The sequence below is a fragment of the Sciurus vulgaris genome, assembly GCF_902686455.1.
Source record: "Sciurus vulgaris genome assembly, chromosome: 4".
Lineage (NCBI taxonomy): Eukaryota > Metazoa > Chordata > Mammalia > Rodentia > Sciuridae > Sciurus > Sciurus vulgaris.
This window is the reverse complement of record NC_136464.1, coordinates 28,549,350-28,576,292: the sequence shown is the minus strand read 5'-3', so window position 1 is coordinate 28,576,292 and position 26,943 is coordinate 28,549,350. Positions and strand designations below refer to the sequence as shown.

The 26,943-nt window shown below is 40.7% G+C and overlaps 2 protein-coding genes across 16 annotated transcripts in view; one reads left to right on the top strand and one right to left on the bottom strand.

Moving 5' to 3' along the window:
• The window catches only part of LOC306659736 (uncharacterized protein), a 143,022-nt gene that overhangs the window by 68,727 nt on the left and 47,352 nt on the right, over positions 1-26,943 (top strand). For 4 of the 14 annotated variants that reach the window (XR_013763412.1, XR_013763413.1, XR_013763414.1 and 1 more), the window contains one exon: positions 21,846-23,104. The gene's annotated coding sequence lies outside the window, so the exon portion shown is untranslated. Of the gene's footprint in view, positions 1-7,765; positions 7,897-8,178; positions 8,686-18,656; positions 19,402-21,845; positions 23,105-26,943 lie in introns of those variants that run through there. The other 10 variants (XR_013763408.1, XR_013763409.1, XR_013763411.1 and 7 more) reach the window with 6 other exon arrangements.
• LOC306659734 (acyl-CoA desaturase 1-like) overlaps positions 1-26,943 on the bottom strand; it is a 182,132-nt gene that overhangs the window by 145,258 nt on the left and 9,931 nt on the right. The window contains exon 6 of one of the 2 annotated variants that reach the window (XR_013763403.1): positions 26,130-26,911. Coding sequence is in view for 1 of the 2 variants with exons in the window: in XM_079137458.1 (XP_078993584.1) it covers positions 26,712-26,911 (200 nt within the window). In the remaining variant the exon portion in view is untranslated. Of the gene's footprint in view, positions 1-24,224; positions 26,912-26,943 lie in introns of those variants that run through there. The other variant, XM_079137458.1, reaches the window with a different exon arrangement.

Genomic DNA, 26,943 nt, shown 5'->3' with positions numbered 1-26,943 from the left:
AGAGACATATGAATTACCTAAACTGAATGAGGAGGACATACACAACTTAAATAAATCAATTTTAAGCAATGAAATAGAAGAGGTCATCAAAAGCCTACCAACAAAGAAAAGTCCGGGACCAGATGGGTTCTCAGCCGAGTTCTACAAAACCTTTAAAGAAGAGCTCATTCCAATACTTCTCAAAGTATTCCATAAAATAGAAGAGGAGGGAACCCTCCCAAACTCATTCTATGAAGCCAATATCACACTGATACCTAAACCAGACAGAGACACATCGAGGAAAGAAAATTTCAGACCAATATCCTTAATGAACATCGACACAAAAATTCTCAACAAAATTTTAGCAAATCGCATACAAAAATATATTTAAAAGATAGTGCACCACGATCAAGTGGGTTTTATCCCAGGGATGCAAGGTTGGTTCAACATCTGGAAATCAATAAATGTCATTCACCATATCAACAGACTTAAAGTTAAGAATCACATGATTATTTCAATAGATGCAGAAAAAGCATTCGATAAAATACAGCATCCCTTCATGCTCAAAACACTAGAAAAAATTGGGGTAGTGGGAACATTCCTTAACATTGTAAAGGCCATCTACCCTAAGCCCATGGCTAATATCATTCTAAATGGTGAAAAACTGAAAGCATTCGCCCTAAAAACTGGAACAAGGCAGGGATGCCCTCTTTCACCACTTCTATTCAACATCGTTCTTGAGACTCTAGCCAGAGCAATTAGACAAACCAAAGAAATTAAAGGGATACGAATTGGAAAAGAAGAACTCAAACTATCCCTGTTTGCTGATGACATGATTATATATTTAGAGTAACCTGGAAATTCCACCAGAAAACTTTTAGAACTCATAAGTGAATTCAGTAAAGTAGCAGGTTACAAGATCAATGCTCATAAATCCAATGCATTTTTATACATAAGTGATGAATCTTCAGAAAGAGAAATTAGGAAAACTACCCCATTCACAATAGCATTGAAAAAAATAAAATACTTGGGAATCAATCTCACAAAAGAGGTGAAAGACCTCTACAATGAGAACTACAGAACACTAAAGAAAGAAATTAAAGAAAACCTTAGAAGATGGAAAGATCTTCCATGTTCTTGGACAGGCAGAATTAATATTGTCAAAATGGCCATACTACCAAAAGTGCTATACAGATTGAATGCAATTCCAATTCAAATCCCAATGATGTACCTTACAGAAATAGAGCAAGCAATCATGAAATTCATCTGGAAGAATAAGACACCCAGAATAGCTAAAGCAATCCTCAGTAGAAAGAGCGAAGCAAGGGGTATCGCAATACCAGATCTTCAACTCTATTACAAAGCAATAGTAACTAAAATGGCATGGTATTGGTACCAAAATACCAGGTAGATCAATGGTACAGAATAGAGGACATGGACACAAACCCAAATAAACACAATTTTCTCATACTACACAAAGGTGCCAAAAATATGCAATGGAGAAAAGATAGCCTCTTCAACAAATGGTACTGGGAAAACTGGGAATCCATATGCAACAGAATGAAACTAAACCCCTATCTCTCACCCTGCACAAAACTCAACTCACAATGGATCAAGGACCTTGAAATCAGACCAGAGGCCCTGCATCTTATAGAAGAAAAAGTAGGTCCAAACCTTCAACTTGTTGGCTTAGGATCAGACTTCCTTAACAGGACTCCCATAGCACAAGAAATAAAAGCAAGAATCAATAACTGGGATAGATTCAAACTAAAAAGCTTTCTCTCAGCAAAGGAAACTATCAATAATGTGAAGAGAGAGCCTACAGAGTGGGAGAATATCTTTGCCACTCATACTTCAGATAGAGCGCTAATTTCCAGAATCTATAAAGAACTCAAAAAACTCTACACCAAGAATACAAATAATCCAATGAACAGATGGGCTAAGGAAATGAACAGACACTTCACAGGAGAAGATGTACAAGCAATCAACAGATATATGAAAAATGTTCAACATCTCTAGTAATAAGAGAAATGCAAATCAAAACTACCCTAAGATTTCATCTCACCCCAATTAGAATGGTGATTATCAAGAACACAAGCAACAATAGGTGTTGGCGAGGATATGGGGAAAAAGGTACACTCATACATTGCTGGTGGGGTTGCAAATTAGTGCAGCCACTCTGGAAAGCAGTATGGAGATTCCTCAGAAAGCTTGGAGTGGAACCACCATTTGACCCAGCTATCCCACTCCTTGGCCTATACCCAAAGGACTTAAAATCAGCATACTACAGAGATACAGCCACATGAATGTTCATTGCTGCTCAATTCACCATAGCCAGATTGTGGAACCAACCTAGATGCCCTTCAGTTGATGAATGGATAAAGAAACTGTGGCATATATATACAATTGAATATTACTCTGCCATGAAGAATGATAAAATTATGGCATTTGCAGGCAAATGGATGAAATTGGAGAATATCATGCTAAGTGAGATACGCCAATCTCCAAAAACTAAACTACGAATGATCTCGCTGATAAGCGGATGAGGACATATAATGGGGGGGTAGTAAGTGTTAACGTTAGGGTTAGGGTTAGGTTTAGGGTTAGGGATAAGGAGGGTGGTAAGAATGGAGGAAGGAAGGACTGTATAGAGGGAAAAGAAGGGTGGGAGGGGTGGGGGGGAAGGGAAAAAAATAACAGAATGAATCAAACATTGTTGCCCTATGTAAATTTATGATATTTAATTAAAAAAAGAAAAAAAAAAACAAATCGATTTCCTTGATAGACATTTTGCCCTAAAAAAAAAAGATGAATGTAAAAAAATTTCCTAGAAATCAAGTAAAGAAAAAGAAATTGAAAATAAAAAAATATATATACACACACATATATATACACACACACACACTTATATATATATATATACACATACCTATATATGTATAGATAGATGGATTTTTTTAAAATTAAGGATCAATTCTGCTATTCTGGAGATTCAAGTTAGGTAACAAAAAAATTGAAGGAGGAAGAAAAAATTGTCAATAAGTCACCAAAACACATTCTCAGATTTTAAGGGTCCACACAATATCCTTGACAATGCATGGAGAGTGATCCATACCAAGGCACATCAACATGAAATTTCAGAAAACTGGAGACACAGAGAAAACTGAAAACATTTTGCTTCTCGTGAGACTAACAGAGAATGAACACCTCCCCCAAAGATAGTAAACCAAGAAACAAGAACACAAAGAATCCATGAACTGAGGAGACAACACTAACGGGAAGCAAAGGGAATCACTAGAATCATGCTTCTGAGAAGTCCCAAGGGAAGAGCCAGGCAAGAGGTTCACAGAACCCAGTCTAGGGGGGAGCAGGTGACAGGCTCCAGGACAGATTGCTTCAGGACATTGAAATTGAGAGAATACCTGATGTGACCTAGTGTATTGAGATGAGATGTAGAAGTTGGTGGGGAGATTGGGTAGAACTAATAATAAGTGCACAGAAATCTAAAAGAAGAGAAACTAGTTATTAGATTCAGAGGAAACAAAAAGTTATGCAAGAGGGCATATCACAAGTCTCCTGTGTGAACAACAGTTAAGTAATATAAACATGGACTATAGCTATAACCAAAATTACAACACAACTGTATTTAGAGGACTGAGAATCCATGCAGGTGTCCACATGAATGAGTGAGTGCAGACTGTGGTAGTGGTGACAGGAAAAAGATGAAATGCTCTTCTGACCTGGCAAGAAGTCAACAAGTAATGTAAAAGGGTTTAAATCACCAAGTGGTCATATGCTTATATGTCACATGTCACCTGGAGATAACAGAGGGGACTGCCAAAGAGTGAGCTAAAAGGAGTTCAAAGGTTGCCTCTGAGAAGGAGAAAATGGTGAGGAGAGGAGGAAGGGGTCCTGCTATTCTCATAACAAGTCTTTTGAAAAATTTTCACTCTTTAAGTTATGTACAAATTAACAGGCATAAAATATGAAAAAAATATAAGATAATCACAGAAGACTTTTCAAATGAACTCAGTTCATTGGGACACCCCTCTCCCCCATCTCTTGTGACAACACTGTCTTGTTTCAGTTCTCACCTGCCTTCCACCAACCACTCACCTATATTACCCCAAGGGCACTGAGGAGAGGGAAGGAGACACTGGGTGACACTGGGATCTGCTTTGCAAGGATCATGTGAGAATTCCTGGTTCTGTTTTTAGTCCATTTTTCACCAGATAACTTCTTCTGGGCAACTTTAAATTTTTTTATTGAAGTTTCAAAACTAGGCTGACTCAATCCTTGCATATTTCCTCTTCCTTAGTTTCCACTGAAAGGTCCAAACCATTGATTTTACATGAACATCTTGTCTTCCTTTCTCTATATCTTTTCCTCTAGAGATCGGTGTGTTCCTGAGGTATATCACCTTTGGTGGGACTCACACTTGCCAAGTCTTTAATGCTTAAGAGTAACAAACAGTCTTTACCCTTTCACCTTACTGCGTGGCCTTCACTATGGATAAAAGGCACAGATAATATTATCAGTGGGTGTATTTTTTATATAGAATATTACCCTTTACTTATTAATTCTGGAATATTTCCCCATCTTCACTAGCTCTTCTACTGGCTCTGATTGTAAGACTGGTCATGACATAAACAAAAGAACTGCTTAGAGGACCCTCAGGGGTCCATGGCTTATGCATTGAACACATCTATGTGAAATGCTTCTCCCCAAATCATGCATCTGGTAAGTACTGGATCCAATACTTGAAACTAGGTTATATTGTCCTCTAGTATAATGGTTTCTGCATTGTGCCACAGTATGAAAAACGAGTGACACAGGTATGAAGTATAATGAGAACTCATATTAAAACCAAATAATTAAAGTTCTACCAGATAGCTAGTTATAAATACAATTATACAAAGATAAATACAAACACAAAGATAAGTGAACCTTCCCTCATTCAGTCTGCAGTGAGTTTCATCCATTATGGTTTTGGGTCTAGACTCACTTCTAGGTCATTTTTTCCCAATGGTTTTGTTGTGGCTATTAGCTAGTCTGATCATTTTAAGCTCTTAAGCAGGTTTACTTAAATCTATGAAGAAGTGGGAAATAGCTAGACATCAAGAGACAAAAGTTGTGCAAGAGAGAAATCATGGGTGTATCACATGTCTCCAGGGTTAATGACAGTTAGGTGGTCGTAGTAGTATAAACAGTGTTTACTGACAACCAAAATTACAACTGTACTTAGAGGATAGAGAAAGTGTTCATTCTATAGACTCAAAAATAACATACTTGACTTCTATTGTTTTTTGTGTGGTTATATGGCCTTCATGTACTTCAAATAAAAGTCTCAAACTAGGTGGAAACCAAGAGGAAATCACATCTCTTATCTTGCCCCATGCAGAAATTTCCTCACAGCATCTTGGACAAGTTCAATAAATCTAGTGAGGAGCAATTTTCCCCTCCTCAAACATCCTAGAACAGTTTAAATTATTTCCACTTGAATTTGGCTCTTCTTGGTCTTCACAGCCACACTCTCTTTACCACCCAGTTTAATTGCTTCATTCAAACCCCTGAAGCAGTAAGGAAAAGGCCTACCTCTTCTGTGGCATGGTTTAAGTCACCTTCCAAGTAAAACTTCCTGAATAATATTGGCCAAATTATATTGTTAAATCATGTGAGTGTATAAATATGTAACAATGAATTCTACCATTATGTATAATTACAATGCTTCAATAAAAATATGGACAAAGATAAGTGAACCTTTCCTTATTCAGTCTGAAGTGAGTTTCATCCACTATGGTTTTGGTCTAAACTTACTTCTAGGTCATTTTTTTCAATGGTTTTATTGTGGTGGGCCAGATGTGGTCTTGACTTATTCTTCCAGGCCATGTTCCCCATTCTGTCTCCTCCATGCAGTTGTTCTGGATCACCATTTTCCTTCTCCAGTCACTGAGTTCTTGTGTTCTAGGCACTGAGCTTTCTTTTACCACATAAAATGCAGCACCACACTGAAGTAGGGACCATCAACATGTGTTCCTCTCTAACCTATTTTTTCCCATTGTCCCAGATGTGGAGCACCTATAAAAACTTAAAATAGTATGTAACATACACTATAATTAAATAATTATAATATAAAAATTAATTAATATCAATAATATATAACCTCTAGCTATGATTTTCAGCTAATTTTAATGTACCTGTCAATTTCATTGACATATTCACAAAATGGAAAACTGGGACATAATGGGATAAAGAAGGTATTATAGTTAAGAGGATTGGGGATTATTGTATATAGCTGTGTAACCACCACCTGAACAGAGACACAGAACAAATCTCTCATGCTAAAAATTCCCTCATGCCCTTTTGCTGTCACACATACATTTTTAAATGTGGGATAATTGTATACATACCACTCTTTAATCTGAATGTTTTAAGAGGCATTGGACATTTTCTATGGAAATCAATAATACTTTTTTACAACTTTTTTTTTGTGTGTGTGTATGTGTTGGAAATGGAAACCAGGGCCTTGTGCACACTAAGCACATTCTCCACAACTGAGCTAAACCCCAGTCCAACAACTTAATTTTAATGGCTGCATAGAATTCCTTCAAATGACTAGTTTCAAAACCATTTTTAACAAAAGGGGAAAATAATAGAAACAAGAAGGACAAAAAACTATTTAACCAAATACTTTTGATATGTGTTTTTTCCTGCTCCCTTTTGGTAAAAGTATTTTTCAATTATATTACATTATTCTAATTTTTTTAAAATCTGTCCTTCGGTTTTGTTACACTGTGTCCTGTTCCTATCTGTTCTGTTTCTACTTCCCATCATCTTGCCCTTCCATCTTCCTAGTCTATAATTTCTTCTTAGGTTATCAACTTTCTCCCTAACTTCATATACACTCATTTAGATTTCATCTCTACTTCTCTTCCCAACACCGGATCCCAAGTCCCAAGAGCCTATTGGTAGTATTTCTACATACATGTGCTTTTTGCAACTCAAACTACATCAAAAATTGAACTTCTGCCCCCTTTCCAAATCTTTTTTCTTCTTTTCTTCCTTCAACTCAGGGGCTTGTACATTCTAAGCAAGGGCTCTATTTCAATTGTTGAAAGTACTTCTTTTGCTTTCACTCAGACGGAAAACCTCAGTCATCTTCAGTTCCTCTCCATAATCTCACAGATTTGATTCATTGAGTGCTATTATTGAGTCAGCTCCAAATGTCCCAGATGTGGACTTCCTTTCCATTTCCACAATCACTACCCAGATTCCGAGGTCCCCTGCTCCTCACCTGAGTTGTACCGAAGTCTTATCTGACCTACCAGTTCTAGTCTGGTCCCCTCTGCTCTACTGTTGCATCAGAGTAACTTTCTAAAACACACTCTCCTGTCCTGCTTGAACATATCTGATGACTCCTTATCAGATAAGAAGCAATCTGCACCCTCTGTGTAGGCATCCACGGCCTCCTCTCCACCTTTCCCTCCCATTCCACATCCTTTCATGCCAGGTGACATCAGCCTGGAACGTTCACTAACGAGCTTCTCTATTCTGTTTTACCTCACGCTCTTCCCCATAGTCTGTTTTGCCGACTCATATGTGACAAGTACTTTGCACTACTGCAGACAAGGATCAAAATGCTCCTTGCCCACTGACCTGCCCTGTTTAGCCGGGTCTCCCCCACCTCAGCGGGGGAACGTGCACCCACACAGGTCATAGTCCCCGGGACGAGGGGCTGGCAGAGCGGGAGGCTAACGCTCTTTGCATTTCTTTCGGGCAGGGAAGGAGGGCCTGTGCTGGGGAGATGCGGCCTCCACCATTCCGGGAGCTCTAGAGATCCCAGCGCATAGATAAACATCCCGTCCTGCAAGGCGGTCCGCACTTTCCCGGTTCCAGGGCGTGACACGAGAAGCCCAGGTGCAGAGCCCCAACCTCGGGCTGAGAAAGTAAAAAGGCTGCAGGGGGCCGGGAGGCGCGCGGCGGCGGCAGGAGCGGTAGCGCATCCTGATTGGCGCCGATGCCGACTGACAAGCCCGACCGTCGCTGATTGGCTGCACCGGCTCAGGCTCTGAGCGCGGTGTGAACGCGAGTAACCCCGAAGGCCGGTCTGTGACCCGCAGTAACCCCGCGAGAGGTGCGGAGGGCGCGGCTTCGCTCCCCGGGAGTCTGCGCAGCCCGGCTCCTCCAGGACCCGGCCCAGGGCAGGAGGCAGCGGGTTGGACTGCAGGAGCTGCGACTGAGGGCTCAGTGCCCTCCGCTGCAGACAGAGCCGGGCTGGCGGCCTCCTTCCCACCTCGGTTGGGCTGTTGAGGAGTTGAGTAGGGGGTAGGGGTGAGGACGGGGCGTTGGAGTGTCTGGGAAGGTGGTTCTGTGGAATCACACGGGTGGCCGCGGTGGGTCAGTGAGGTGGCAGTCTGCCCGCCCGCCCCTGCGCGCACTGCTCTGTTGGTGGAAAAGGCAAAACTGGAGGCTTTGCCCTGACGCTGGTCTTGCCATCAGGGGTGCGGCTTCTCCCACCCTCTACTCCGGGGCAAGGGGTCCTGTGGGGACTGACTTCCCTGAAGAAGGGAGGAGGAAAGGGACAAATGAAGGATAAAGGGTGACGATCATACGTTGGTGGTGGGACAGTAAATGGTGCGGCTACGTGGAAAACACTGTGGTGACCCCCACAAAAAACTGCATGTGACTCAGACTCTCCACTGCTAGGTCTGTACCCAGAAGAATGCAAAGGAGTTCTCAAATATTTGTTCATAAGTGTTCATAAACAGCACTAGTCACGCTACCCAAAAGCTAAAAACAGTAGATGAAGCAAGATACCAGCTGGAATATTAATAAAAAGGAATGAAGCACCGATTTATGCTACAGGGCAGATGAACATGCAAAGCATTATCCTGACAGAGAAACCAGACACAAGCTCACATATCCCATTTCTGTGAAACATCCAGAATAAGTAAATCCATAGAGAGAAAGCACACTGGTTGTTACCAAGGATGGAGGGTGGAGTGGGGGTGGGGGGAAGATGAAAGTTACTGTTGACAGGGTTTGGGATTTTCTTTGGGGTGATAAAAAATATTTTAAGGACCAGATGTGGTGGTTATACAATACTGTAGATCATTAAACACCACATGATTTTTTAAGATGGTTACTTTATGTAACCATTTCAAATTACATATATATAATATGTATATCTATAGATATCTCTCTATACAATATATATCTGAAATGAACACAAAAAGTAAAAGGGGAGTCTTTCTGCTGACCAAAATTCTCTAAAGAGAGGAGTGAAAGTTATCTGTAAGTAATTCTGAATCTTTGGCTCCCTTTCATGTTCAGTTTTTTTCTTTTTTTCATCTAGTTGTTCATAGGGTTTTCAAAGCCTGGCCTGGTCTTGGCTTTTCACTGTTCCCTCTGGGCCTGGGCCTATACCTAAAGGATCCTTTTGGTCTCTCTGAGAAGATCCATGCCTGGGCCCTGGACCACCATAAGTCAGCACAGCACACACTGTCCTTTTGTGAGCCTTTTCTGACCAGGATGTAGCAGGCTGGGCAAAACAGTCATTGAGAAGCAGACCTGGGTTGCCAACCTGGGAGTGATACCGCTGTTTAAGGTGATGAGTTCTGCTCCTTCTAATGATGAAGATTGAACACTAGAGAAGCACGCCAAGGCAACCATATTAAGCAAGTTTTATTTAAAGGTAATAATACAGACTTCTCCCAGCAGGAAGAAGGGGGCCATGGCTGATGTTCTAAAGTCCCAAGAAGTGAGTGCACCCTACATCTTTTATAGATAAAGTCTCTTTTGTTCTCCAGTTCTCTCCCCCTTATCTCTCCTTCCTGCCTATGTGACTAGGCCTGGTTTTTCATTAAGTGAGAAGCCATGGGCAGGGGGAGGGCCAAGGTGATTCAGGCAGGTAAGGGCCCAGGGGGCATTAATTAGCAGCTCCATGCTTGCAGTCCTTGATAAAGGCAGGTGAATTTGGTAATCAATGGGCTCCGGAGATCCTTGACATTCCATTCTTCCAGGGGCAGTTTCTAACTTCCACAGGCAGATGGCTTCATGGCTTCATTTCCTCGAATTGACCCGATTTCCTATTTCTATACTAACTACCTGTCCTTAATTCTGGCTTCAGGAGGGTTCTGCCACTAGCAACCCCAGAATAAAATCTCAAGTTTCTTGGTGTCTGTGGCATTTGCCTCAAAGTCAGTGTTTATGAATCAGCCCATTGCCTGTAATTATAGATCACAGAATAGGATTCTATTCCCTCTAACATTTTCCCCAGTATGTAGTAGAGACTGAACTTAAAAGGAGACATGAAATCTTTCCATCATTGCATTGAGTACTGACTGTTTTAAATGAAGGGAGACATTTCCAATAAAGTAAGATGCCTTTGAAGGAGTGCAGAACTTTACAAGGGGTTGGAGTATGAATGGAAGAGAGGAAATGTCAGGTCTGTTGCTATGGTAGAGAGGAGGGCTTAAAACTCAGGTGTGGTTCAGTGTTCTGGTGGGTCAGGAGATGGAGAGAGCTGGGTTCTTGCAGAACACAGGAAGCTTGTGCAGTTTGTGCTTGAGTTCAAGCACATTGCCATTAGCAGTCAGGGAGAAGAGCCCTACCACAAGGCTTTGCCTCTGAGTATCACTGGCAGTACTTGAGTATAAGAGAGATTTGGGTCTGTCTCCTTTGTCCTCTACTCCACACCCAAGGTGGCCAGCAGGTGAGACCTCAGTTCTGGAGCTGAAGCCAGAAGGTGAGGCCTCAGTTCTGGAGCTGAAGCCAGAATTAAGGATAGGTAGTGTAAGGCCCCCAAAAAGGAAACCCCAACTCTGTCCCATGGATCGACGGCAACCCCAATCAACCGCAGGAGGCGTCACTTGATGCAAACCGCAAGAGGTGTTTATTCCAGCGCGCTGGGACCCGACTCAGGACTCACTCAGGAGTCCAGGAGTCTAGTCCCTAGCAGAAAATCTTGCAGGTTTATAAAGGCAGAGACCACATATCGGGAGGGATCGCACATGAAAGGGAAAAGGGGAACAAAGCTGCCGGGAAATTTCAAAGGGGGTCTGGGTTTGCTGATAACATACAACATGTTTCACAATGTTTTACAACAGGGCGTAGATTCTGATCAATAGTTTCTGGTAATCCTACTGTTTGAGCACTATCTGGCTATCTGGTTCAATTTACCCTTTTACTCCCTGTTTGGGGTTGATTCCTGGAACAGCTTTAAGGGCTTTGTTCCCGTCACTGGGAGTTGAGATAAAACAGACAGCTTAAAAAAATGTCCATTCTTTCAGTAGTTAGTGTAGAAATAGGAAATCGGGTCAATTTGAGGAAATGAAGCCATGAAGCCATCTGCCTCTGGAAGTTGGAGACTGCTCCTGGAAGAATGGAATGTCAAGGATCTCCAGAGCTCATTGATTACCAAATTCACCTGCCTTTATCAAGGACTGCAAGCATGGAGCTGCTAATTAATGCCCCCTGGGCCCATACCTGCCTGAATCACCTTGGCCCTCACCCTGCCCATGGCTTCTCACTTAATGCAAAACCAGGCCTAGTCACATAGGCAGGAAGGAGAGATAAGGGGGAGAGAACTGGAGAACAAAAGAGACTTTAACCTATAAAAGATGTAGGGTGTACTCACTTCTTGGAACTTTAGAACATCAGCCATGGCCCCCTTCTTCCTGCCGGGAGAAGTCTATATTATTACCTTTAAATAAAACCTGCTTAATATGGTTGCCTTGGCGTGCTTCTCTAGTGTTCAATCTTCAACATTAGAAGGAGCAGAACTCGTCACCATTAAATGGCGATATCAGAGCCAGACTACCCGCTCTCTCAGAGTTTCTCTCCAGATCTGATTCAGCTACCTCTTTAGTTGAATTCAGGCAATAACAGCACCTGCTTCTGATACAGTGAGAAAATGTGCTGTCTGGCCTATAGTGCAGTGCCTATCTGTAGAAATGTGAATATTCCTCTTATTAGTAGTGGCTGTCCTCTAGTCTGGTGGACTAAGATCTTGGCTTTTGACCTCTGAGGAAAGTTGGAATTGTTTTGTGCATTAACCTAAACCCCTTTCAATATGTAGCACATAGTACCTGGATTCTTCCAACTAGTAGAATTTGGTATAGCAAAATTATCATCTAGGATTCCAATTTATAGAATCTGCTTTTGTTGTGTGGCTAGGATTTGCTTCCTTGACATTTGAAGCCGAGAACCATACAACTGTATAATTAAAGGAAGATGGAGTGCTTCCTTTAATGAAGTAGTTCAGTCAGTGATTTTTTTTTAAGTATATTTGGGTTTTATTGCTTCAATTGTTGTATGTTTGAATGATTATGATACTGATACCACTGTTTACCGGTGACGAGTTCTGCTCCTTCTAATGTTGAAGATTGAATACTAGAGCAGCACGCCAAGGCAAGCATATTAAGCAAGTTTTATTTAAAGGTAATAATACAGACTTCTCCCGGCAGGAAGAAGGGGGCCATGGCTGATGTTCTAAAGTCCCAAGAAGTGAGCGCACCCTACATCTTTTATAGGTTAAAGTCTCTTTTGTTCTCCAGTTCTCTCCCCCCTTATCTCTCCTTCCTGCCTACAGCTGCCCTGGTTTTTTCATTAAGTGAGAAGCCATGGGCAGGGGGAGGGCCAGGGTGATTCAGGCAGATAAGGGCCCAGGGGGCACCAATTAGCAGCCCCTTGTTTGCAGTCCTTGTTAAAGGCAGGTAAATTTGGTAATCAATGGCCTCCGGAGATCCTTGACATTCCATTCTTCCAGGGGCAGATGGCTTTATGGCCTCCATTTCCTCGATTTGACCTGATCCCCTATTTCTACACTAACTACCTGTTCTTAATTCTGGCTTCATCCCCCCCTTTTGTTTTAGGAACTCCTAACTGCTGTAAGGAAAAGAAAGGGGGCACCAATCATTCTGGCTGCTTCGAAGCTGAAAGGGGGCAGCGAGGGGCAAGCAGTTTGGAGTTCCTTTTTTAAAAATCAGGTCAATCGAGGGTTCCAAAGTAGAAGTCTGGTTGGGGAAGAGCAGGTTGTAAAGTCATCTGGGGGTGGGTGCTTCTATGAGAGAAGAACAAAAAGACATGAGTACTGAAATGAGATTAGTACAAAGTAAATGTTGCAGCATCTGAAACATGCCACTGAGTATCATGAAAATGACAGAAGTCAATCTCTCACCAGGAGGTGGAAGAACTGAGAAATTGTTCCCATAACACGGCCTAACAAAGTCTGGAGAGGACAAGGTCTTTATTTGGGGACTTTAACATTGTCCAGGTTATCAGGAATGTAAATACAACATTTAACTCTTAATGTCATAGATGTCCCCAGAAAATATAGTTAAGCTACTTAATGTCATCTGATTTTTATAAAATATCCCTTTATTGGTATAACCTGTGTTTAGTAGAGATCTCTATACTTCTGTTACTTAGGGTTAGATAATAATACGAGCAAACATAGATTAAGTCTACCTGTGTAGCTTAGGAAGGTCTGCAGGCCTTAAACTGACTAAAAACTTCTGACTGGCAAATTCTCTTGATGGTTATCAGTCACATTCGCCAAAGACTCTTTCATTTGTAGCTTCTAGTCTTTATTCTAATGGACTAACACAAGTGTACATCTTAAGTTACATTTAACTATTATTTCTTTTAAATGCCTAAGAATGGCTATATTTTGGTTTTAACTGTTTTGCTGGGTGTCTAAGATCAAGCTGGTCAAATTGACTTGGTTCCTGTCTTGTTAAAGAGTCAGCTGAGTTCCCACAGGGGCCACTCATAGAGAACTTAAGAGTAGCTTCTTAGCTCCACCAGTGCCAATGGTAAGGCACAGTCTCCTTGATGAGGTGGCTTCTTTGGAAGCATCAAGGGATGTCTCCCTTTTTCCATGACCCTCCTCTGCAGCAGATGCACTGAGTGATTTTTCATCCTCTAGTCTCAACAATCTCCTTGATCAGGAGGTTGTGTGACCTTAGAGAAGTTCTCTTGTTCGTGGGTTCAGGCTGACTGAGGGCAAAAGATCCAAATACTGGTCTATCTTGCCCTCTGTATTTAATTCCAATCTCTAAGTTTGATCTTAATCATCCAGCAAGCCAGTCTCACCAGTCATAAAGTAAGAGTACTGGGCTTTAACTTCAATGTCTATAACTTTACAGTTATTTACCCTTTTATCTAACTGGAGTCTGTATTAGTACTGGAAGTTACCACTATCTGTTCCATAGGTGATGGCTTATTATCACAAGTTATCTAGGTTGTGTGTTCTTGAAGCAGCTACTTCTGCAAAACATTAACAGGTAACAGTTTTACAAAATGAAATTAGCAAGAGTAAAAATATATTCAGCTTGTATAATAGCTATCTTGAATTTTGACTGAGAACCACATTATATGCCCTATTTGAGAGCATAGTAATTTTACAAGAAAAACCAATCTTTTGAATATAACTTTAAATAAGCTGAAGTCTGACTTATTTTGGAGTCACTCTAACATGCAGTAAGGTGGGAGGCAGAGCCTTATCTCAGGTAAGGCATGGCTCTTTACAGACCTTAAGTGTTCTAATTCTGATGTTGATCTTTGCTTCTTCCTTAAATATCATTAAGTAATTTATATATAGTTTCCTGAGTCTATATAAACTTTATAATTAACACAATTTAACATTGTATCTAAAACATGAATCAAAGAAAGGCTGAGAGAGCTTTTAACTTTCCTTTTGTGTGATAAAGTGGCAAAATGTTTTCATGTTTCACAAAATTAACCTTTAAACAAGTCAGGCTCTACCTTTTATAAATACATTTATATTTGAAATTCTTTATCTCAGTGTAAAAAGTAACAAATTTTACATATACCCTATTGATAACAGGTCCTATAATAGAACATTTAATGATAGAAATAAATCCCCAATAAAATTTACTCTTTGTAAGTTTAAGATTACCATTACAGACAAGTTTAATCCGGAGAATAGCAGAGCTTGATAAATTCCCTGCTTTAAAAACTTGTGTACCTGGAAAATATGAACACATTTAATATACAACTAGTGACCATTTCACAATTACCTTGACACTTTTATCTTACCAAATTTAGTTTTTAAAGAAAAATGTAGACTCTGTAACATAGTAAAATACTCTAAGAGTTGTTTAACCATAATTGTATAAACCCCTAATTTTTAAGACTAATTGTTCTAAAGAATAAAACTTAATAGACATAAAGTTAAGAGTAAATTAGTGTTTCTAAGAAATCCTTGTCATTTTACAATATAGATTAAACTTTGGTTTATATCAGAACATTAGTATTTCACCTTAGGAAAAACCTTAAATAGCTTTAGCTGTCTCACATACATACAACCAACTTAGTTACACACAAACCTGTTGAAACTTGTCCTTTACTTACACACAGACTTTCTTAGCACTTACTTAGACCCTCATGTATTTCATCACACAAGCACTTTCTTACCCAGAAACATTTCCTTTTCCCTTTTACTAAATATATTTCCATACCCAGAATCTTTTATTTTCTCTTTCCTATTTGTTGACCCCTTTTTGTTCACATTCTGAAACAACTCTTATGAAATTTCTGGATTTAGATAAATTGCTCTATTTTAAAAAGATTAAATATTTTGTTGTTTATAGTACTCTAATTGAAACACAGTTGAAACTTTTGGGACCCTTTGTATATAGAATTGCACTTGTTAAGACATAACTCTTAGTAACCTTGTTTTTAGTTTAGTGATGACACAAAGCAAGTTTAAACCCTTTTATTTACTAACCTATGAAAACACCAATAATGTTTAGGTATGATACCCCATGGAATTTAAGGAGTTAAAAGTTCTTGATGTTATTTAACAATTAGCATTTTAACTTTGTAAATTAATCAGCTGTCTCTACAAACACATTTGAGTAATCCCATACATGTTAACTCTAATTCACTTATTCTGTAAAAACCAAAATATCAGACATATGTCCTGAACAGTATTTGCTGTCTCTTTCCTGTTGAAGAAAGTCCTAGAAACAATTGATATTAGACATTTTATTAACATCAATATTTTATTAGCTTGACCACTTAGAGACTTGCGAGTTATTTTCAAAGACATCTTACTTTTATTAGTTTACCCAATTTGAATTGAATCTTTAAATCATGTGAATTAAGAGTATCTGGATCCATTTTTAAATTTTAATTTTAGGAGCGCTCAGTTTTGATACAGACAAAACATGACATCAGACAGCATGACATACAAATAACACAAAATCAAAGGCCTTGTAACTTTATAGGTGAATCTCCATTGCAATGTAACAGATGTTCGAAAACTCTAGTTGAATAAAAAATAGGACTGATCAAAAAAAATCATAAGCTCAAAAAAATATAGAATTAAAAAAAAACAAGAGTCCTGGAAAAATGATACGGCCGTTAATTACTTTAGTAAGGCACCATAAAATTTACTTTTGCTGGAGTTTAGGTAAGGCTCTTTTTTCCCTTTTTTCCCCTTGGGTTTTAGACTGGTCTCCTACTGAGCCTTTAGGCTTCTTTTATTTACATTTCAATGTAAGCCTTGACTTAGATCTGGAAGAATCTAACAGGTTTTAACAGAAACTTTGTGCCTAAGGCATTTTAGCCATCTCATCAGGACAGATTGGATATTAAAGAAAATTATGAGACCTTATTTTCCATTACTTTTGAGAATGAAGCTACTTTGCTAAGTTCCTCACTGAGATATGCCACTGGTTATTGAGCTGCCTATGGCTGCTTATCCAGGATTTATTTTCCCCTTTGTGACAAACAGGTTAAATCTTGCTTCATAGGTAAGCTGAGGACAGGAGCTTGAAGTAAGGCCCCTTTTTGATATTCCTGGTGCAGAGTATTGTCCTATTTTCTGTAGTATTGAACCTGTTGATGACATAATTAAGCTTTATTTTTTGAGATCTTTTAATTCCTATTAGCTAAGAAGTTTAGGAGTTCTGCAATGGCCTTTTTTTTTTTTTTTTTTTTTTTTTTTTTTGTGCGGTACTGGGGATCGAACTCAAGGCCTTGTGCTTGCAAGGCAAGCACTCTACCAGCTGAGCTATCTCCCCAGCCCTGCAATGGCCTTTTGATATTCCTCCTGGGTGGAGGCACATAAAGGATGTCATTTACTTACTGGAGAACAATCACAGATGTTTTATCTGTGAATTTTGTTAAGTCCTTAGCTAAGGTTTGTCTGGAACAGGTGAGGGCCATCTAAATCCTGAGGCAACACTGTCTAGGTTAGTTGAGATACAGTATCTGGTTCCTCAAAGGCAAACAGAAAGTGTCATTCAGAGTCTAGCATAGACAGGAAAAGTCATCTTTTAAATCTAACTTAGTAAACCAAGCAGCAGTTGGAATCCAAGATAAAAGTGTATGGATTAAGAACTACAGGGTGGGGGAAATTACTGCTTCATATTCTAAGGTTTTGGACTAGGCAGTTTGCTTTTTAATTCCTAAAAATGGGTGAATTGCATGGACTATTGCAAGGCATTAAGAGTTTCCTATCAGTTTGAATGATCTTAAGTCCTTTTTCTTGCCTATATGTTTCCTTTTCTTTCTTTTTGATGTCTATTAAAAAATGGAAGATGCAAGCTGGTGAAGATCATCTGAAGATTGATCAGGGCCACGTGCCAATTTTTGTAATTTCCTCTAAATATTTGGGGCTGAAATTTATACGTTAAAAGTAGGTGGCCCTTTATGGATTCAGAATTCGGAGTGGTGTGTTTTCTTATTGCTTTCCTAAGTCTCTCCATGAAAATAGCAAGACTTTCCTGAAGGCTGCATAATAGCTTTTTTAGGAATCCTACTCATTATTCGAATCCCAGTTAGGATGGTTTCTCTGAACTGCCTGTTCTCTAGATGGTTAATAGCATAATTTTCCAGGTGAAGTTAAATACCTGGCGTAAGTTTTGAAACATCTCAATATTTATTAGGATCCTCCAAGAGCCTCCTTAAATTTATTTTTGTCTGTCTTAAGTTGGGAGGGTTCCCTCGATTTTCCTCCCTTAGTGGGCGATTCCTTAAGGCTTTCTCCTCTCATGCTAGAGAGTATTGCTGTCAAGCATGGTAACATATGAAAGGCACTTTTCTTGATCATTTGTAATTTAGCAGTATGCAGGCTAATGGTGAACCTGGCAATACTGTTGAGAGAGAAGCTCCCTTCTGAGTTAGAAGTATTAGGGACGTCTCCCTAACTTTGAGCTTCCTTATGATCCAGAAAAACCCGTCTCTCACTACCTGGCTTTGCCAAAGTTATTTCTGGCCTTCTTTGGCAAAGTGCTAGGGTCCTAGTTTGCCCTGTGATAGAGACCCTGGGAGGATTCAGACTTAAGGGCATTACTGCTTTCCTCCTGCCACTATAAACTCCTAATTATGAAAATGATGACAAAAGTAAAACATGTGCCTTTTGCCTATCTTTTTGCCCTGTAGACTAAAGGAATCTCCAGAGGGTGGGGGGACATCTATTGGTTGTTAGGTGTATAACACCCTTTGCTTGGAGGGTCTCACAGGAGGGGTTTTTAAATGCCTCCCTCTTGCAGCTTAAAGAGAACACTATGAGGGCATTTAAGCACGGGAACAGTAATGGGGAGACTCTAGTGTCTAGACTAGTGAAGGCTAATTATGCGAACAAAGGGAACCTGGGCATTTTCAAACTAATCATCCCAGGCCTTAATCCTACAGCTTGAATTCCTAAGGTCTGACGGGCAAGGGAAGGGGAGCATCCAGGAGGGAGTGGATGTGCAGGAGTGTTGTGCACTGTGCGGCCCATACGGAGGCAAAGGTAATTGGCGCTTTCCCTCAGTGCCACTAGTCTACCGATCACTCTGGATACCCGGCAGGGCTGTTGGGAGGGGGAGTCCGGAGAAGGAACCTTTGGAGTCCACCTGAGAGTAGCCTGGGCCGAGAACCCCGCAGTTGTTCTAACCCTTCCTCCGCCTCCACGCATCCTGGGCAGATCAGGACTAGGGACACTGTGTACTGGCAGCAATTGCGCTCCGGGCCTGGACAGAAAAGTAGGAAACGGCTTCAGCACAGTCCAACATGCCTACAGAGCAGGTGATTGGAAACTTGCCTGGGCCGGGGAACCTCTCACCCGAGTCTTAGGAATGGCGGCGGTACTAACTGCATTTAAGTAGCCGACGGGTGCCCATTTTGCCCTCCAAAAATAAAGAGACAGAAAGATGCACCTCAAACAGATGTGGGGTGTGTGGAGAGAGAAGCTTACTTACCTTGGCGTAAATCTCGGTGGGACCTCCAAATCTGATACCACTGTTTACCGCTGTGACGAGTTCTGCTTCTTCTAATGTTGAAGATTGAACACTAGAGAAGCAAGCCAAGGCAAGCATATTAACCAGGTTTTATTTAAAGGTAATAATACAGACTTCTCTCGGCAGGAAGAAGAGGGCCATGGCTGATGTTCTAAAGTCCCAAGAAGTGAGCGCACCCTACATCTCTTATAGGTTAGGGTCTCTTTTGTTCTCCAGTTCCCTCCCCATTATCTCTCCTTCCTGCTTATGTGACTAGACCTGGTTTTGCATTAAGTGAGAAGCCATGGGCAGGGTGAGGGCCAAGGTGATTCAGGCAGGTAAGGGCCCAGGGGGCATTAATTAGCAGCTCCTTGCTTGCAGTCCTTGATGAAGGCAGGTAAATTCGGTAATCAATGGGCTCCGGAGATCCTTGACATTCCATTCTTCCAGGAGCAGTCTCCAACTTCCAGAGGCAGATGGCTTCATGGCTTCATTTCCTTGAATTGACCCGATTCCCTATTTCTACACTAACTACCTGTTCTTAATTCTGGCTTCAATACCTTGAAACCCAATATTATGTACAATTATTATGTACCATTATAAAAATTAACAAAGATATTTTATTTTCAAATTGGATTGTCTTTTTAGTGTGGTTGCTGAGTTATGAGCATTCACTTTATGTTTTGAGTATCAATCCTCTATCAAATATGTGATTTGCAAATATTTTCTCCCACTCTGTGGGTTACCTTTTCAATTTCTTTCTTTCTTTCTTTTTTTTTTTTTTTGATTATTTAGTTGTAGATGGACACAATGTCTCTGTTTTATTTATTTATTTTCATGTGGTGCTTAGGATTGAACCCAGTGCCTCACATGGACTAGGCAAGTGCTCTACTACTGGGCTACAACTCAAGCCCCCCCTTTTTTTTTTTTTTTTTTTTTTTTTTTTTTTTTTTTTTTTTTTCGTGGTTCTGGGGACTGAACCCAGGGCCTTGTGCTTGCCAACAAAGCTATATCCCCAGCCCTCAATTTCTTGACAGCATCTTTACAAAGGACAGCTCTGTTTTGATAAAATTCAAATTATCTGTTTTTTTCTTTGTTTCTTTTCCTTTGGTGGCATATCTAAGAAACCACTATTTAATCCAAGGTGTTGTAGATTTACATTTATGTTTCTCCTCAGACTTTTATAGCATTGGGTGATTCATTTGGAGTTCATATTTTAGATGAAATGAGTTATTGGGCTAGCATTCCTTTGCATGTGGGTACCCAATTGTCTCAGCAACATTTGTTGAATAACGTTATTTTTTCCTTGTTGAATTGTCTAGGCACTCTTATCAAAAATTTAATTGACCCTAGATGTAGGGATATACATCTACACTCTTAATTCCATTCCATTAATTTACGTGTTCTCAGAAGTACTTTTTGAAATCAAGAAGTATGAGTCCTCCAACTTTGAGCTTGTATTGCAGGTTTGTTTTGGCTACTCTGGGTCTCGTAAATTTCCTTATAAACTTTAGGATCATCTTGTCAAATTCTCTTCAAAAAGGAATCAGAGCTAGGCATGGTGGCATGTTCTTGTAATCCAGCAACTTAAGAGGCTGAGGAAGTAGGATCACAAATTGGAGGTCAGCCTCAGCAATTTAGCAAGGCCTGAAACAACCTAGCAAGACACTGTCTCAAGATCAAAAATAAAAAGGACTAGGAATGTGACTCAGTGGTTAAGTGCCCCAGTTTCAATTCCCAGTACAAGTGCTGGCCGTATAGCTCCTCTCATAGAGTGCCTGACTCTCATGCTGGAGACCCAGGTTTGAGTCCCCAGCCCTGTGTGGTTGTGCAAATACCAAACAAACAAGTGCACCACATCTCAATTCCCAGTACAAAAAAATAGATAAATAAATAAAAGAGAAAAGAGTTGAGATTTGATAAAAATTGCTTTGAAACTATAGATCAGTTTCAAGATATTACCATCCTAGCAATTTTAGTCATCTATTCTATGAACATGTACTGTCTTTGAATTTGTTTAGGCTTCCCTTAATATCTTTCGACAGCATTTTATAGTTTGAAGTGTACCATACTGGGTGTATCTTTTTTTAGTTTATTTTTGTTTATTTATTGTAACTAATGCTATTATAAATAGAAGAATTTCCTCAATTTCTTCTTAGTCTATTCATTATTAATTTAGAGAAATACAGTTGATTTTTGTATATTGCTATTGTATCTTAAAACCTTGCTGAAATCATTTTTTGGGAGAAATTTCCATATCCTAGTTATATCATCAGGAAATATAGTTTTACTTCTTTCTGTCCAGAATATGTGTTTCTTCTTCCCCTGCTCTGAAAGATATTTTGGGGAGGAGGGAAAAGATGGTGGTCATTGTGTATGACAAAATTTTATTTTTTAGAGTCCTCCATTATCTCCAATCATTTTATCCAATAATTAAATCTTGAGGCCTAGACTGGTCCTTAGTCTCTTAGCCCTTCTCATATAAAACATGGAGAGCAGAGTTCACTGCTTTGCCCCCTGGGAGCTCTTGCTCTCCATCTCACCCTCAGAGGGAAGCCGTCACTCATTCCCTTAACAGCTTTCCAGTTCTAAAATCTCTCTGCTTTCCTTTTTCTTTTGGTAACTTTGCAGACAAGCAAGAACACAGTCCAAGGATGAAATGGATATAGGAAATTCGAATTTTCTGGAGGAGGCACAGAGGTGTGTTTAATCAGAGGGAGGACAGCCAGGTGTGGAAATGAGAAAGCAGCAAGAACACGGTGAGGACGCATTTCCCTGGGATGCCTGTCTGTGGCAACAACAGAGACATGGCAGGGCAGGTACAGTTATAGGATGACTGAAAAATTATTCTGGCCTCAGCATTTTAAACAAAGTAGAAAGGAAGTGGAACTCAAGCTACAAAACCAAATACTCATTGATGAAGAATATGTCACCACCAGTTTAAGTTATTCAGGTCTGGCAAAGCCTTGATGTCTATTACCTTTGACTTTGGACACTCAGAATTTGAGTCCTGCCTTCTAATGACTCTGAGAGAGTCATGCTTCTTGTTCAAGGCAAGGGCTACCTTAGATCAGAGTGAGGTAACTGACAGAACTAGTTCTCAGAGCTCACAGAGCTTTGTTGGTCAAAGAGGTTCCTGCAGGAATATGGAGCTTGGGCAGATGGTACAAGTTCTGCCCTCTCTTTTCCATAAGAGAATTACCAAAGTGGTAAGAGCTGAGGTTAAACCAACCCAAACACCTTTTCCACCTTGTGATCGTGAAGCCCTCTCTACTCCAGGAATTTACACACCTTCCTCTGGATTGTTTCCTTCTTCCTGCTGTTGTGCATCAGTGGTCAGGTAGCCATTTATTGCCTGGAGGCCAGGACTTTCCAGGAGCTGGGCTGCCCAGCCTGGTTGCCATGTAACCCATTGCTTTCCCAGGCAGAGCTTCTGCTGCTGCTCTCAGCCTCTTCCAGCATCTCTGTCTTGGGTCCGTGTGACCATGTGACACGTGGTCCTGGCATGCCTCCAGGCCAAGGTGCCAACTTCTGACATGTGTTTGATTTAATAGGAGCAGACACCTCCTTTCCTGCTGCCCAGAGTTTAACCCACAGTTACCCTTAGGAAGATAGGGCAGGTTACTGGGGTATGACTTAACCATTGTTACTGTATTTATTTTTATTTATTTATTTTACTCTTAAAGAAGCAGAACACACATGGGATGGAGGGCCTCAGAGACAGGTCCCAGGAGATTATATCACAGCCAAAACACTCCAAGACACAGTGCAATCAGAATCACTTTTATTATTAACAAATATAATCTCAGATCAGTACAACTAGCTTTGGACTTGATATTCCAAAATTATCCTCAGGTCACCAATAACTACTATCCCACATTAAAATGGAACCCCCCACCCCCCAGGCAAGGAAAAGGTACCCTGTGTAAGAATTGCATCCATCTCTAATGGATGCATTCAATCTCTTGAGAACCATGTAGGTTAATGATGGCATCCAGACATAGGAGCATGTCAAGTTCATGGTAGATACTACTACCAGAAAAATCTGTGGGACTTGAGAATTCCTCTGAAGATCCCAAAATGCTTAATAACAAGCTTTAGTCACACTTCAAAACTGTCCTTTGAGGTAGGTCAGTATTATTATTATACCATTTTAATAGAAAATAAAGTGAGGCACATTATAATTAAGTGATTTGTCCAGTGCTACAATTTTAATGTGTCCCCGAAAGTTCATGTGTTAGGACTTTTAACTCCTAAAGCAACAAATTGAGAGGTGGGACTTTAAAGAAGTATTTAACTCAAGAGGGCTCTGAATGGATTAATAACATTATCTGGGTAGTAGGTTTGTTATAAAAGTGAGGTAGACATAGCAAGTTGGTGGCACCATGTTGGAAGGCCCAGACTTTGCCTATTAGTATAACAGGGTCACCTTGCTTTGTTTACCTTTCAGACTCACCTCTTTGAGCTGCATATACTGTCCAAATGATATTAGCAAACCAAGGATAACTTTCCACTTTAAGTACTAATACCATCATTCCATGTTTAAAATATCAAATACATTCAAATTACTTCTACCCCCCTTTAAATTTGGGCACTTAATAAAAACATTCATAAGAAAGGTTTTTAAAATGAAACCTAGAAGGAAATCCTTCAAGTCTCTTCACTGATAACATTCCAGTAAGGCTTTGATTGATATAGGGCACTGCTGGAGGCTTTCAGGGGTAAAGGACTGCTCAGAGGGAGCCAGGAAGAACATAACCACAAGGATTAGAAGAGAGGTAAGGCACCCAAATCTGTTGTCAGCACATCCACAAGGCAAAGATTGTTAGTAATTAACTATTGATGAGAGTTTCTCATCAATGTTTCACTTGAGCTTTAGAATCCTGAAAACTGTTCTTACTGAAGTACATTCCCCTACCTATACATCTATATAGATACTGGGCACCTCACCCTGAGGTCTCCATCCCATGTGTGTAGGGACATGGCATAGATCAGGACCATGGAACAGAATGAGAAGAAATGAGAAAGGTGAGTTTATTGGTTATATATTATCAAGCAGACATTTGATGACCTGTGGAATTAAAATCATTCAAGAGACATATCAAGTGGTAGGCACAGAGTTGGCAGATCTGAACTTCACGAGGTGATTTTCTACTACAATGAACAGCTCAAGGACAAGTTGCCCTAGTGCAGGCTGGAAGGCCCTGATTCCTCCCATGGCTGGGTCTCAACAGTGGACACAGCATTTGGTATTACGCTGTATGATCTTCATACAGCACTGTCAGGTTTCTGCTTTGATGACTGAGGTACAGGACAGGATAGATCTATGGTCTTCAAACAATGGTGTTCTGTGTTTTTCTAGATTTCTATCCTATTTTATGCCCTAAGTTGTTTGGTAGAGGATGTTGATTAGTTTGCTGAACAGACACTAATTTCAGCAAAGTTCTTGGCATCTCATATCCCTTTCACCCAAAGGTTTACAGCAGAATCTGGCTTCAGGATGGGGTCCCCTTTCAAAGTGAGGCACTTGGGGACTTGCCCTTATTTCTTGTGCTTCCCAGTGAAAATTATATGTCCTTCTTCTTCTGCAAGGATCGCAGTGTCCCCTGGGAGCAAGCAGTTTTGCTGAGGGCACTGAGCATGCTCTCTGCTCCAACCCAGAGAGAGAAGACTAACTTCTAACCCTGCTTTGCTCCGTGACTGGCTCAGTGGGACAATGTGGGCATTTGGCATCACAGGAGAGTGAAACTGTTTGAGCCAGGGATATTCCTAGAGCATTTGCTAAACTTTTCTGAAGTTATCAGTGTGGCAGAGGCGCAAAGGGGTGAAGGTAGAGAGGATGTGGAGGCCTACAAAGATGCAGCCAGCTCTCCTTCCCTAAAGAGAAAGAGCAGTTCAGTGCCCATAAGCACTGTGTCCACAGGACAGGGAGCTGCCTAGACAGCAAGTCCTCACTTCCCTGAACAGACGCAGGAGGCTGACTCTTCAAAGAAGAAAACATTGAAGAACAGAACAAGTAGAGGAAGGATGGCAGATGGGACAGAGCCAGAAAACAAGAAACAGATGGTTAAGAAATTCCTGTCCCACCCCAGGCAGTCCTATGTGTAATCTGGATGGTCACAAAGCAAAGAATGCATGAAAAGTTACAATACTGGGGGAAGAAGCCTGGGTTTTAATCTATTGAAGGAGAAATTGTACTATCTATCTAACTCGGTTCACTAGAAACCCAACAAATTACTCAGCAACTTCTGAACCCTCCAGCAATGTGTTGTTAGAGCCCTTCCTTTGGAAAGTGATCTTAGGAGCTGCCTACAGACCCTGCCCCTCAAACTGTCCATCTCCTGCCCAGCAGTGGGAGGAATGGGTACACCAGTGGATGCCTCTTCTCCTTCAAGCTTCTTTAGCATTTCTTTTTCAGAGGGAAATACTCCAAGTGAATATTTTCATGCTGCAATACAGATTATGTCCATACATGTTTAACTTTGACCCAAGTTCACCTGCTAAAATCTTTCCATTGTTGGATGTTTAGAAATGCCACAGCCATCCTATCACTACAAGGGCAGTGAACAAAATCCTGAAGATAGCACAGCAGAAAGATGAAAGGAGTTGGACAAGCAGCTCACAGAATCTTCAACCTCTATGAGCTGTTGCTGTATCCATCGCTTCTGGACACAGTCAACCCGACAACTTGCTTGTCTATGAAATAAGAAATCTCCTTCCCTAATGGAGACCACTTTTCCATTTATCCTCAGTTCAAACTATATTGAGACATTAAGATGTGCTGCTGTAATTTAATTACCAACCTTCATGGCCATCCCCAATCAGTCAGGAGAGAAAGGAAGTATACTGGGTAGAGAGGCTCTAGGTCTGTGCTAGGTTGGCAGCTGGATCTAATTACAAAAAGAGATTTCCCACCTCAACCACATCCTTACTTACAAGTCATATCCTGCATGTTCCCTTTCCTCTGATGAATTACCTACATCGCAAGTTCTGTGCCAAATAGTTATTTTTATCTTCCATCTAGCAAAGTATCTGATGACAGTTAATGGGCACTTTTAAGATTTTGTTGTATCTAACTGGAGCCATCTGCCTTGAAGTTCAGGAGAGATCAAGGATAGAGCGTATCTGAAGTAAACCCTTTACTTTTAGACTTTTGGAAGATTGCTAGGCTTTTACATTGGACACCGACCTGCGGCTGACCAGGTACTTGCCGGGGAGGCAGTAAGGGAGAAAAGAAAGGAAGGTGATAGGGAGAAGAGAAAGGAAGGTGATATGAACCAAGCAAAGAAAAGGACAATGGGAATAAAGACAGAGAAGAAATGAATATTGTCTTAGCATCAGAGAGGGGAGTTGTTGTCCTTCAGTACTTGTCATTTACTGTACCGGAATGGGTTAAGGTCATCTATCTTTAGCATCCAGGTAGCTTATTCAGTAGTTAACTAACAGAACATTAAACCTCTACTGGATTTTGGAACAGGACCCTGGATAACCCCAAACTCAGCCACTCTTATGGCTTCCATCTCCAGTTCTTTTAATCCTGGCCAAGATGGCGGCCTTGGACACTTTCTTCCGGTCATAAGCCAGGCCGAGGGCAGCCATGCAGTCGATGAAGAACGTGGTGAAGTTGATGTGCCAGCGGTACTCACTGGCAGAGTAGTCATAGGGGAAGGTGTGGTGGTAGTTGTGGAAGCCCTCGCCTGGAACAAAACCAAGGAGAGAAGTTAAGGAT